This window comes from Salmo trutta, chromosome 9 (assembly GCF_901001165.1).
Source record: "Salmo trutta chromosome 9, fSalTru1.1, whole genome shotgun sequence".
NCBI classification, from domain to species: domain Eukaryota; kingdom Metazoa; phylum Chordata; class Actinopteri; order Salmoniformes; family Salmonidae; genus Salmo; species Salmo trutta.
Window position 1 is genome coordinate 31440324 of NC_042965.1, and position 13850 is coordinate 31454173.

Genomic DNA, 13850 nt, shown 5'->3' on the forward strand with positions numbered 1-13850 from the left:
CGGCTGGATAAAAAACGTACCCGATTTAATCTGATTATTAGTCCTGCCCAGAAACTGGAATATGCATATAATTATTAGCTTTGGAGAGAAAACACTCCAAAGTTTCTGAAACTGTTTGAATGGTGTCTGTGAGTATAACAGAACTCCTATGGCAGGCAAAAACCTGAGATGCTTCTGTTCAGGAAGTACCCTGTCTGAACATTTCTTGCCCTTCTTTATTATCTCTGTCGTTTACAAAGGATCTCTGCTCTTACGTGACAATTCTCACGTCAACAATGGAGTCTCACAGCCCGGGAAAAACAGGAATGATGTCATTCAAAGCCCTGGCTGAAGCACACGAGAGCAAATGCTGAGTGGTCAGTCAATGGACTAAGCCTTAGGCGCGTGACACGCCCCGCCCCCGGCTTTTGGTTTTTTCCTCAGTTTACAGACAGGCAGATTCCCGGTCGGAATATTATCGCTTCTCTACGAGATAAATTGCATAAATATTGGTTTTAAACAGCGGTTGACATGCTTCGAAGTACGGTAATGGAATATTTCGAAATTTTTTGTCATATTTTGCGTCATGCTCGTGGCCGAGATTTAGCGTTGGGATAGTGTCTAGAACGCACGAACAAAACGTCGCTGTTTGGATATAACGATGGATTATTTGGGACCAAACCTACATTTGTTATTGAAGTAGAAGTCCTGGCAGTGTATTCTGATGAAGAACAAGCAAGGTAAGAACATTTTTCTTATAGGAAATGTGATTTTGGTGAAGGCTACACTGGGTGGGTGTCTAAATAGCTAGCCCTGTAACGCCGGGCTATGTACTTACATTATTGCAAAATGTGCTTCATCCGAAAAGCTATTTTAAAATCGGACATATCGAGTGCATAGAGGAGTTCTGTATCTATAATTCTTAAAATAATTGTTATGCTTTTTGTGAACGTTTATCGTGAGTAATTTAGTAAAATCACCGGAAGTGTTCGGTGGGAATGCTAGTTCTGAACGTCACATGCTAATGTAAAAAGCTGGTTTTTGATATAAATATGAACTTGATTGAACAGACATGCATGTATTGTATAACACAATGTCCTAGGTGTGTCATCTGATGAAGATCATCAAAGGTTAGTGCTGCATTTAGATATGGTTTGGGTTTATGTGACATGATATGCTAGCTTGAAAAATGGCTGTGTGATTATTCCTGGCTGGGTACTCTGCTGACATAATCTAATGTTTTGCTTTCGCTGTAAAGCCTTTTTGAAATCGGACAGTTTGGTTAGATAAAGGAGAGTCTTGTCTTTAAATAGCTGTAACATAGTCATATGTTTGAAAAGTGTAAGTTTTCGGATTTAGAGGAGTTTGAATTTCGCGCCCCGCCCATCATTGGATATTGGAGCAGACGTTCCGCTAGCGGAACGTGTAGATGTAAGAAGTTAACCAACTCCAGCTGACGAACGCAGCACACATAGGCCAACCTGGTCTGGATCTCAGCCATGTACAGGACCTTTATAGTGGATTAGAGCACACAAATACATTGGAGTGCAGGTAGGCCTCCAAGCTTACACAAACAAAGGAAAGTAGCAAACAATGACAGGAATCCAATTACAGGGCTTACCCAGAAAAATGTCCAAAAACGGACTAACCCCTAGTAAACAGGGGTTGGAGCACTCAAAACAGTCTAGATATATCTGTTGTGAACAACAACCTAGAGATTACTCATTGTCAACTAAATAACCCTGAAGTATACTGGGTTTTCTAGCAGCCCCCTTACTCACCTGGACTTTCTCTGACAGGGGATTGAAGCGTTTCCATAGCAGCCACCAGCCAGACAGCGAGTCGCCGTAGTTGGTGAGGTTAGTCTCGTCCTGGCTGCCCACGTCGATGGCTATCACTACTTTGGCCCCCATGGAGCGAGCTACATCAGCTATAGACAGAGAGCGAGACAGAGGTAAAGACTGGCCAATAACCATGGCATCTACTGTGTACTGTACATCACATGCAAGTTAATGTCTCTAACTTGTATAGTATTATAAGTATGCTGACTTTTAATTTCATGTTTTATAGTCATTTGAGACATGGTCATATGAAAACTGACCAGGTAGGTTATTGATGTAGCCACCGTCCATGAGTAAGTGTCCGTCTTTGGGGTCACAGAGGGGAGGCATGTACCCAGACAGTGACATGCTGGCACGAACATACCTCCACAGGGAACCTACAAGAGGAGGGAATGCTGAGGTTTAATACTTCAAGAGAGTCAAAGAGCTAGATGAAATGTCCCAAATGGAACCCTATTCCCTATATAGTGCACTACTTTTGAGCAGGGCACGCATCAAATGACATCCTATTCACTATACTTTAGTTTATTTAGTAAATATTTTCTTAACTCTATTTTCTTAGAACGGCATTGTTGGTTAAGGGCTTGTAAGTAAGCATTTTACGGTAAGGTCTACACCTGTTGTATTCGGCGCATGTGACAAATAAAATGTGATTTGATAGTGAACTACTTTTAACCAGAACCCTTAGTACACTATATAGGGACATAGACAGAGAGTAAAGCCAGACAGACCGTCAGTGTGAACCCTCATGGATGAAGCAGTGATATCCGTTGTGACGTTGAAGTAAGGGATCCACAGGTCCTAGGACAGTAGGAGGAGCAAGAGGGGGAAAGGCAAATGAAGAGAGGATCATCTAAAACCACCACACAGAGGATTTCACCTTATTTGTTTGACCTTATGTAAATTTGAATAGGATAAGAGCACAATAAAAATGTAATTGACATCCTAAGTTTGTACCGACAGATGTAGCCTATTGAATATCATTATAGAAATGCATAAAATGCAGCCAACAATTGACCCTTCGCTAAGCCCCGCCCCAGAATTTTGATAATCTAATCGCAGCGCTCCAATGGATAGCAACTGTCGAAATGGAAAAGTGTCGCGGTAGCTATTGATAAATAAGAACATCAAGACAAAACAGCTGCTTTACAAGTGGGATGCACTGTTGAGTGCTACATCCCGAGGGGTTCATGCAGATTGTACAGAGATTGTGACAGCCGGTTAAATGGCATCCCTTGAGAAGGCAAGAACAAGATGTATGTCAGGAGAAGTGCAGTATTATCATAAGTAGATGTATACTTGGAATACGGAGGAGGAATGGAGGGAAGAATAGAGGCAGAGGAGGGCTAAGAGAGACAGAGAGGAAGAGGGTGAGTTTGAGTCGTTTAAAAATGGCAGAAAAAAGGGAGATGGTTTGTTAAAGGGGGCATGGGGTATTGTGTGTTGATTGATTGATGAGGGAAAAAAACATTTAATACATTTTAGAATAAGGCTGTAACGTAACAATATGTGAAAAAGTCAAGGGGTCTGAATACTTGAATGCACTGTAGACATACCAACAATGCACAGAGCTTGTCTGATGCTTTAAGCGCACTGTTTGAATAAATAATTAAGACACATATGACTCAAGAAGGAGCCAGAGATCAATATAGCCTAACCAGAAGAAAAAAAAACTATTCCCGAGCCGCCCCTTCCTCCCGCTCCTGTTGGCCTTTGCAGATTCTGCCATTATGCTCCTGAAGTTGCCGGTAATAGACTACACCTGTGGTCAGCAACCTTTTCCATGTGGAGTGCCAATTTACAATTTCTACCGATCAATTATAATAACATGTTTTTGTTCTCTTGGAAACTAGATAAAAATTGCCTACATAAAGCCAACCAATAAAAACATTTCAGGTAGAATATCCTGATATAAATAAATATTTTACCAGTGGTGTAAAGTACTTAAATAAAAATACTTTAAAGTACTAATTAAGTCATTTTGGGGGTATCTGTACTTTACTATTTATATTTGACAACTTTTACTTCACTACATTCCTAAAGAAAAGTATGTACTTTTTACTCCATTCATCTCTCTACTCTGCCTGTCTGCTACAAACATGCAACATTGTATCAACTGGATAAGGCCCAGCAGGGTCCACTAGCAAACTTGCAACATTGTATAAACTATTCTGGGCACTCAGTGTCCCAAGCAAGTGAGCTCTAGACAGACATGGCTGTATTTGCGCAAGGGATAAGAAGTAATCAGGTATTTGATTAAGTTTCCAGTGGATCAGAGAATTACATTTTTCCCTTTCACACTGAGGCTCGTTGGTTATCGAAAGTGAGTGAGCTGGAAAGATTTTTCAAATACATTGAGGAAGTATTGTCATTCTCAATGGATGTAAAGACAGACTTTGTTAACTTGCTGTTTGAGGTGGAGAAAAAATACAAAGCTTCACAGCTCATTAGTGGTGGTGAGTTAACCTGTTAGGGTATAGGGGGCAGTATTTTCACGGCTGGATAAAAAAATGTACCCGATTTAATCTGGTTACTAATCCTACCCAGTAACTACAATATGCATATACTTATTGTATATGGATAGAAAACACCCTAAAGTTTCTAAAACTGTTTGAATGGTGTCTGTGAGTATAACAGAACTCATTTGGCAGGCAAAACCCTGAGACAGATTCTGACAGGAAGTGGATACCTGATGTGTTGAATTGACTTTAAGCCTATACCATTGAAAAACAAAGGGGCTGAGGAATGTTTTGGCACTTCCTATTGCTTCCACAAGATGTCCCCAGCCTTTACAAAGTGTTTTGAGTCTTCTATTCTGAGATCTGACTGAAGAAGAGCCTTGGAACGGTGATGGCCCATTAGACACCTGGCGTGCGAGTTGATGGTGGGTACTCTCATTCCGAAACGTTTTAAAAGAGAACCCAATGGTCCGCCTTGAATTTTATTCATGTTCTGGTTAAAAAAGGCCCTAATGATTTATGCGATACAACGTTTGACATGTTTGAACGAACGTAAATATATTTTTTCCGTTCGTGAAGTGAAGTCCGGCTGGCTTAGATCATGTGCTAACAACACGGAGGTTTTTGGACATAAATGATGAGCTTTTTTGAACAAAACTACATTCGTTATGGACCTGGGATTCTTTGGAAGTGACATCTGATGAAGAGAATCAAAGGTAATGGATTATTTACATAGTATTTTCGATTTTAGATCTCTCCAACATGGCGGTTAGTCTGTATCGCAATGCGTATTTTTCTGGGCGCAGTGCTCAGATTATTGCAAAGTGTGATTTCCCAGTAAGGTTAATTTTAAATCTGGCAAGTCCATTGCGTTCAAGAGATGTAAATCTATAATTCTTTGAATGACAATATAATATTTTACCAATGTTTTCTAATATTAATTAATTATTTTGTTGTCATGACTTGACTGCCGGTATTGGAGGGAAACGATTTCCTGAACATCAACGCCATAGTAAAACGCTGTTTTTAGATATAAATATGAACTTGATAGACAATGCATGCATTTTTAGTTCTAACATAATGTCCTAGGAGTGTCATCTGATGGAGATTGTAAAAGGTTAGTGCATAATTTTAGCTGATTTTATGGTTTTGGTGACGCCTGTCTTTGAATCGACAATGCATTACACACAGCTATTGTCAATGTACTCTCCTAACATAACCTAACTTTATGCTTTCCCCGTAAAACCTTTTTGAAATCGGACAACGTGGTTAGATTAAGGAGATGTTTATCTTTCAAAGGGTGTAAGTTAGTTGTATGTTTGAGAAATTTGAATTTTGACATTTATTTGGTTTCAAATTTGCCGCTCTTGAAATGCACCTGCTGTTGATAGGGTGCGCCACGGGTGGCACGCTAACGTCCCACATAGCCCCAAGAAGTTAAGAATCAGAAATCCCCAAATGGGCACATTTATTCATTTGCGAACAGGCCCGGTAGTCTATACGCCTACTTCTGCGTAATCAGGTGTGCGCCCTGACTCAACATTGACAGGAGTGCTCCAAACAGAATACAATGAATACATTTACAAAACTCGTAAATAGAATGAAATAAACCAAAATTGTTTCTCACAAGTGTAGCATAGGTCGTGAGCCCCGCCAACAAACGTGTCCACTCCGACAATGAAAACGGTAAACGACTGTTATAATAATAATAATAATACTGTATATTGAATGCATTAACAGAAGTTACCATAACCAAACAAACATTGTAGATGAGAAATTATGGGAATTAACAGTAAATGTACTAGGCCTACTGGTGATGTGTCATGACTTGCCCTCCTGGATGGAGATCAAAGGTTTCAAAACCCCCTGTCCTGGGGGAGTTGGCCAGTTTTATGACGGTCGTAAATACTTTGCAGGAACTTTCTCTCCCTTGCCATGCAGAATTGAGGGGAAAGAACCCTTTTGTTACAAAGCGATTATTCCCGCCAAAACTCCCAACATCCAAAAGTGGATAATGAAACAATATTTCTAACACAAAGAATGTGGGAAATGGTCGGGAGGGACTTAAAGAACAATCATGTCAGATCATTTATTGTTTTGTGATATCATTAAAGACGTTATAACAGAAACATTAACTTTAAGAGCTTTCACAATATATGTCAGTTACATCTAAATGTTGTAAAACTTATATGATTAAACGTGATTTTAGCCTTCTAAATTAGATAATTGTTTTTCAAATGAAGTTTTACCCAGTTATTAACGATGCCCATGTGAGCACAGACATTATGCCAAAAGGATGGAATGCCCCTTTTGCCAGAGGGCTTATAAAGGACTCCTAAATAATTAACATATCAGACCAAAACATGCCGGGTTGCTGCCGGTGTGTAAAGTGGTTCTATCTGTACCCTGAATAATCAACCACTAGACCAGTACATTGCCGGGTTGCTACTGGCATGTAAAATGGTTTAAAACTACCAGACCAGCATACGTGCAGCACGAGCTGAATATGTGACAAATAGTTTAAAACTTCAAGACCAGAAAATGGTGGGACCCTCTGGAACTCGCGAGTGAAGAGGATAGGGAATATACCGGAACATTCAGTCTGCAGCTGTTTAAATACCGGTAGCCTAGTAAACTCGACCGAGGACCACCGTGTATGTACCTTTGATGTATCCAGTCTAACAAACACTCAGAGACAAAGAAAGCCTTCTACAACTACTAAGGACATTGTGACCTCTGGTGAACAACCAGAGAATTGCATCGAACTACTCGCTGTAGACGGATTGAGTGGTTTCAACAGAGAGAGACAACAAAGACATACAAGCGTAAATATAACCATTACAATTATTTTTGAATGAGCGGTCGTTCATGTGCAAAGTGTTCACATTCCCATGAGCATAGGTTTCCAACTGTATGTATGATGTATTTCCCGCTCTTTATCTGTCCCCACCCCCTCTCTATTGTGTAAGAAGCTGTCATATCAGGTTAGTCCACTAGGGACTTTTCATTGCATTATGTTAGTAATCAGTTCAACATATAATCTATCCTGTATGTGTGTTTATGTAATTCTGTGTGATCAGTTAGTTAGTTAGTAAATAAATAAATAAATAATTAAGCCAATTTGTGTATCGCTGAATCATCATTTAGACTAGGGTTCGTGCAGATTTGAAATCAATGACATTCAGAATGAGACTGATATGAGGTAATAAATGATTGATGGATGACTGGTATGATAACGATATTCCGATATATTCTTGAGTTAATTCGGGAAATGGTAACTCATTAAACAAACTTCCATGGTGCCCGAAGATTGCTAATGAGGTAATTGTTACATGATTAATTTAATCACGTAATAGTTAAACCTAGTTAATTGATTTGATAAAATAACCATCATCACATTAATGATAGTCAATTTCTGGCTCATTTTTCCAAAAACCAGCCTGATACTCTTTCTAAAGACTGTTGACATCTAGTGGAAGCCCTAGGAACTGCAATCTGGCACGATTTCGCCCTATTATAAACGTGCCAGCCATTAAAATCAGTGGTAGGATGATATTTTTTGGGGGGGATCGTTTGTCCTCGGGGTTTCGCCTGCCATTTCAGTTCTGTTATACTCACAGACATTATTTTAACATATGCATATCCTAGCTTCTGGGCCTGAGTAGCAGGCAGTTTACTTTGGGCACGCTTTTCATCCGGACCTCAAAATACCGCCCCCTATCCCAAAGAAGTTAAACACGGCAGAAAGCTAACACAATATGATGCTCTGTAACCTTATTAATTCAGCTGCTTACTTAGATAACTAGCAAGTCAAGTAAAGGGGTCGCGTTAACACCGAATTCTGTGTTTTTCACGCAAGAAAAAAATTAAACGCATAAGAAATATCTTGCTGTGTTTTGTATAAACAGATATAAAATGCTTCTTATTGGAATTTCTGGTCAGCATCAGACTCATTTTGTGCTTCAGCTGCACTTTTCCACTTGGATGAGAATTCATGAAATGGCATTCTATCAGCAGACAACGCTCTAGAAATATGATGGACATGCATTGTTTTCGCAAAAAATACCTTGCTTTTTCATTGTAAGCTCATTTTACTTGTCATCTGATGAAAATTAAGCTATTTTTTGGCCAAATGTGTTGCACTAATGTGTTTTCTTTGAAGGAAAACTATAGTTGCAAGTCCCTGATCACTCGATTGAAGCAAAAAAACCACTTGACTTTCAATATAAAATGCGACCCCTGTCAATACACAGCTATACTCACCTGCTCCCACTTTCTCCCGTTGTACTATTTATAAACAAACTGTTTAAGCTCTGGGGAACTACAGTAAGCTTCATAATGTAAAATAATGTGACAGGTGAAATGAAGAACGCGATCTGCTTTATCTCCTAACGTACTGCACAAGTTGACTGCAGGTATTTACTTAAAAAGTAGCTACAAATATAACAATTTATTGAAAAACTTGAAAGAAATAGTTTAAACAGTATTGATAGTATTTAAAAACCATCCCGTGGCTATTTCCAAATACCCCGGTATACGGTAAATATGGTATAGCGCCCAAGCAACAAAAGAAGCAGACATTGAATATCCCTTTGAACATGGTGACGTTATTAATTACACTTTGGATGGTGTATCAATAACTCAGTTGCCGGAGAGGAAGAAAATTGCTCAGGGATTTCCCCATGAGGCCAATGTTGACTTTAAAACAGTTACAGAGTTCAATGGCTGTGATAGATGAAAACTGAAGATGGATCAACACCATTGTAGTTACTCCACAATACTAACCTAAATGACAGAGTAAAAAGAAGGAAGCCTGTACAGAATACAAATATTCCAAAAACATGCGTCCTGTTGGCAATAAGACACTAAAGTAAAACTGCAAATGTGGCAAAGAATTTAACCTCTCTTGGGTAGGGGGCAGTATTTTCACGTCCGAATGAAAAGCATGCGCAAAGTAAACTACCTGTTACTCAGGCCCAGATGCTAGGATATGCATACAATTGGTAGATTTGGATAGAAAACACTCTAAAGTTTATAAAACTGTCAAAATAATGTCTGTGAGTATAACAGAACTGATATGGCAGGCGAAACCCCGAGGACAAACCATCCCCCCCAAAAAATCAGCCTACCACTATTTTCAATGGCTGGCACTTTTATTATAAGTCCTCCCAGATTGCAGTTCCTAAGGCTTCCACTAGATGTCAACAGTCTTTAGAAAGAGTTTCAGGCTAGTTTTTGAAAAATGAGCCAGAAATTGTAGTTTTTCTAGGTGGCTCCCATTTTGGCTGTAGTGTTTTCAAGCGCGTGATTGAGAGCGCGTTATTTGGTATTTTTCTCCGGTAAAGACAATAACGATTCTCCATCTCTTAAATTGTATGGTTTATTTATGTATTAGGGTACCTAAGGTTTGATTATAAATGTTGTTTGACTTGTTTGGAAAAGTTTATTAGCAACGTTTGGGGTTCATTTTGTATGCATTTTGATGGAGGGAAACTGGGTGGATTATTGACTGAAGCGCGCCAGCTATACTGAGTTTTTATGGTTATAAAGAAGGACATTATCGAACAAAAGGACCATTTGTGATGTAACTGGGACCTTTTGGAGTGCCAACAGAAGAAGATAATCAAAGGTAAGACATTTTCTATATCGCTATTTCTGACTTTTGTGTCGCACCTGCCTGGTTGAAGTATGTTTTTCATGGTTTTGGATGCGGGGCGCTGTCCTCAGGTAATCGCATGGTGTGCTTTCGCCGTAAAGCCTTTTTGAAATCTGACACAGCGGCTGGATTAACAAGAGGTTAAGCTTTATTTTGATGTATTACACTTGTGATTTTATGAAAGTTAAATATTGATATTTCTGTAGTTTGAATTTCGCACTCTGTAATTTCCCCGGATGTTGGCCAGGTTGGGACGCTACCGTCCCACCTGCCCATAAGAAGTTTTAACTTTATGTCCTGAATACAAAGTGTTATGTTGTTTGGGGCAAATCCAACACAACACATCACTAAGTACCACTCTTTATATTTTCAAGCATGGTGGTGGCTGCATCATGTTATGGGTATGCTTGTCATCGGCAAGGACTATAGAGTTTTTTTTAGATAAAAATAAACGGAATAGAGCTAAGCACAGGCAAAATCCTAGAGGAAAACCTGGTTCAGTTTGGTTTCCAACAGACACTGGGAGACAAATTCAACTTTCAGCAGGACAATAACCTAAAGACAAGGCCAAATATGCACTGGAGTTTCTTACCAAAATGACATTGAATGTTCCCGAGTGGCCTAGTTACAGTTTTGACTTAAGTCTGCTTGAAAATCTACGGCAGGACTTGAAAATGGCTGTCTAGCAATGACCAACTTGACAGATCATGAATACTTTTTTAAGAATAATGTGCAAATATTGTAGAATCCAGGTGTGCAAAGCTCTTAGAGACTTACCCAGAAAGACTCCCAGCTGTAATCACTGCCAAAGGTGATTCTAACATGTATTGACTCAGGGGTGTGAATACTTATGTAAATTAGATACTTCTGTATTTCATTTAATACATTTGCAAAAATTCCTAAAAACATGTTTTCACTTTGTCATTATGCAATATTGTGTGTAGATGGGTGAGAAAATGTTTGAATCAATTTTGAATTCAGGCTGTAACACAACAAAATGTGGAATACGTCAAGGGCTATGAATACTTTCTGAAGGAACTCTATATCTTTTCATACGTGCAATGTGAATGCAAGAGACAAGTTGGAATGTCTGACTGAAATACGGGACAAATCAACATTTTTTTTCTAAATTAGTGGTGTTTGAATTTGTTGATAAAATGCGGGACATGATTGTTTGGTTACGGGACAAAGGGCCAAAATGCAGGACTGTCCCGCACAATTCGGGACATGTGTTTATATTAACCACAAAAAAATCCTGTCACTATTAGAAATGGAATCCTGTCATTGGGAGTGGACTACAGTATAACCTACTCAGTCTCACCTCAATCTGTTTGTCCTTAAAGACAGAGCTTATGCTGTTGTTGAAGGAAGCCCCAGAGAACATGGAGGTCACAGGGTACGTCAGGTCGAACACATTCTTGAAGATGGACCCCATGCCCTAGGGATGGAGAGGGGAGAGAGATACATTACAGTAAACTTCTCTAATGCATTTAACCCAGCTCCTTGAAATTTATTTGACATATTTAAAATATAGAGTTGTCTCAGCCACTGGAGTACAACAATACATACATAAAAAATCATAAAAAATGCTAAACACAGTCTACCGACTTATTTTCATTGTGGTCCTGTACCTACTCACCATGGCCCACTCGCGAGCGCGAACCCTCATACGGCTGCTGCTCTTCTCCTCAGCGTACAGCGCCCCCATCAGGGAGCCGATGGAGGTGCCACCCACCATGTCCACAGGGATTCCTGCCTCATTGATCGCCCGCAGGATGCCAACTTGAGAACAGCCCCTGGATAGAGGAACACAGACCACGGTTACAGATTCCAAAAAATGACACTGTACAATAAGCACAGTCAGTGTGTGAGTAAAAGAAGGGGAAGGGGGGGGGGGGGGGGGGGGGTGTTCAGCCTAAGAAGCCTTTAGTGGACATTCAAGTGGAGCAGTATTTAGGGGACTAGAGTGAGTGAGTAGTACCCACCTTGACCCAGCTCCTGGACATGCCAGAGCAGAAAGGAAAGAGAAGCAGAAAGTAGACAAGACAGACAAAGGCCATCATCAAAAGACAGGCCTCACAGAAACACAGCAAGGGAGACAGAGGAGAGAGGACTGCAAACAGACACTAAGAGCACTATACTATAAATTTAAAGTTAGGCAAAAAACGTGGAAAAACCATTACATGAGATTAAAATCACAAAATAATGGTCTTTATATAATTGCAGAGTTGTAACAATCTGCAGCATAGAAATCATTATATGACTACTGCAGATTACATATCTAATCAGCTTCAAAAGTCCTACTGATGGTGCTGCATGTTCATGAGCATGTTACACTGGAGTCTGAGGTAAAGAGAGAGTAGCAGTACCTAGCACCCCCTCCCCCTAGCACCAGGGCGATGGTGTTGCCTGTCAGTACTCTGGCCAGACGGCTGAAGTCAGAGTGGCAGTCCGGAGGCTTCTGGAAAGCACGCTCGTACATCTCTCTCTGAGGATGACCACACAGGACCACAGCAGGAACACAAGACCAGAGGTAGAGGGGAAGAGTCTGCAAACTAGTGATTCATCCCAATTGGCACCCTATTCCCTAGTACACTACTTTTGAGTGCTATGTAGTACTCTATATAGGAAACATGGTGCCATTTGGGAAACAGACTAGGTCAAGGCTGTCCTTTAAAGGCTTCTTTCTGAGACCTACATCATATGAGCAGTGAAGCAGATTGAACCAAGACCAAGAAGTAGGTTGAATATTCCCTAGTGAGAGGAGCTGGGATTATTCTGACTGAGGTGTGTGTGTACCAGCTTGGACACGCTGCTCTTGGAAAAGTGTGTGTATGTGTGCGCGTGTGCTTGCGTTGCCTGTGCCTGCCTGTGTGTCCCTGTCTGTGTGTGTGTGTGTGTGTGTGTGTGTGTGTGTGTGTGTGTATGTATGTATGTATGTATGTATGTATGTATGTATGTATGTATGTATGTATGTATGTATGTATGTATGTATGTATGTATGTATATATATATATATATATATATATATATATATATATATATATATATATATATATATAATATATAATAAGGTACCAGTTTAGGCAGGCTCCTCTTGGAGAAGACCCTGTGTGGACAGGAGAGGTGCAGGTGTTTGGAGATCCAGCTCCTCATGTTGAGCCAGTCAACAGTGCCCTGGGGCGGGGGACCATCCTCCCTGTGCAGCAGAACCAGCTGCTTCTGTGCCCGCACAGCACTGCCCTCCAGCATCCGCTCCAACTAGGGGACAGAGGCCACAGCACAGGGACAACAGGGTCATACCCACAGTGGAGTTAAGGTTGTTTTCCAAATGGCACCCTATTTCCTATATAGGCCACTACTTTGGACCAGAGCCCCATAGCCATCTGCAACACATCCCAAGTCATGATGTCCCTGACCGCTGGGTGGAAATGTTATCTGGAAATACAAATAGCTGTGAAACTCTAAAGTCTTCTGTCACAAGCTGCATCTCACACAACGTCCTGTCCATCATGTAATAATAAACTATTGGACCAGATCCATATGTGTTCAAACATTCAGTAGTAGCTTTATAAGAGGTACACTGTATAAGAGGGATTGGGTGCCCATCAATATTATCCCTTCACAGCAATCAGACAGCAGATAATGAAATAGTCCAAAAGCCTGTGGAGTTTGTGAAATATGATCACAAGCTATTCTTTTCTATGGGTATCATGATGAAGAGACTCAATGTAAGACTGTATGCCTGCTCCTTAACAAAACAGAGTGAGGGTAGAAAAGATACGAAACGTGTATTTAAAAAATCATGAGCTTGCCTTGGGCTCAGTTTCAAAATATCACCTTTTTTTTATATGACAGTTGTGTGTGGAAAAAATATTCTTTGTATTTTATTCGTTAATATTCCATTATATTCTT

The 13850-nt window shown here is 40.1% G+C and overlaps 1 protein-coding gene across 7 annotated transcripts in view; it reads right to left on the reverse strand.

Annotated features, from left to right (window-relative positions):
• LOC115200401 (patatin-like phospholipase domain-containing protein 7) overlaps positions 1 to 13850 on the reverse strand; it is a 30675-nt gene that overhangs the window by 3403 nt on the left and 13422 nt on the right. For all 7 annotated transcript variants that reach the window (XM_029763446.1, XM_029763447.1, XM_029763451.1 and 4 more), the window contains 8 exons: positions 13014 to 13196; positions 12305 to 12423; positions 11575 to 11731; positions 11257 to 11373; positions 2552 to 2621; positions 2081 to 2197; positions 1761 to 1909; positions 1424 to 1489 (listed from right to left, as the gene is read on the reverse strand). In XM_029763446.1, coding sequence (XP_029619306.1) covers positions 1424 to 1489; positions 1761 to 1909; positions 2081 to 2197; positions 2552 to 2621; positions 11257 to 11373; positions 11575 to 11731; positions 12305 to 12423; positions 13014 to 13196 — 978 coding nt within the window. The remainder of the gene's footprint in view (positions 1 to 1423; positions 1490 to 1760; positions 1910 to 2080; positions 2198 to 2551; positions 2622 to 11256; positions 11374 to 11574; positions 11732 to 12304; positions 12424 to 13013; positions 13197 to 13850) is intronic.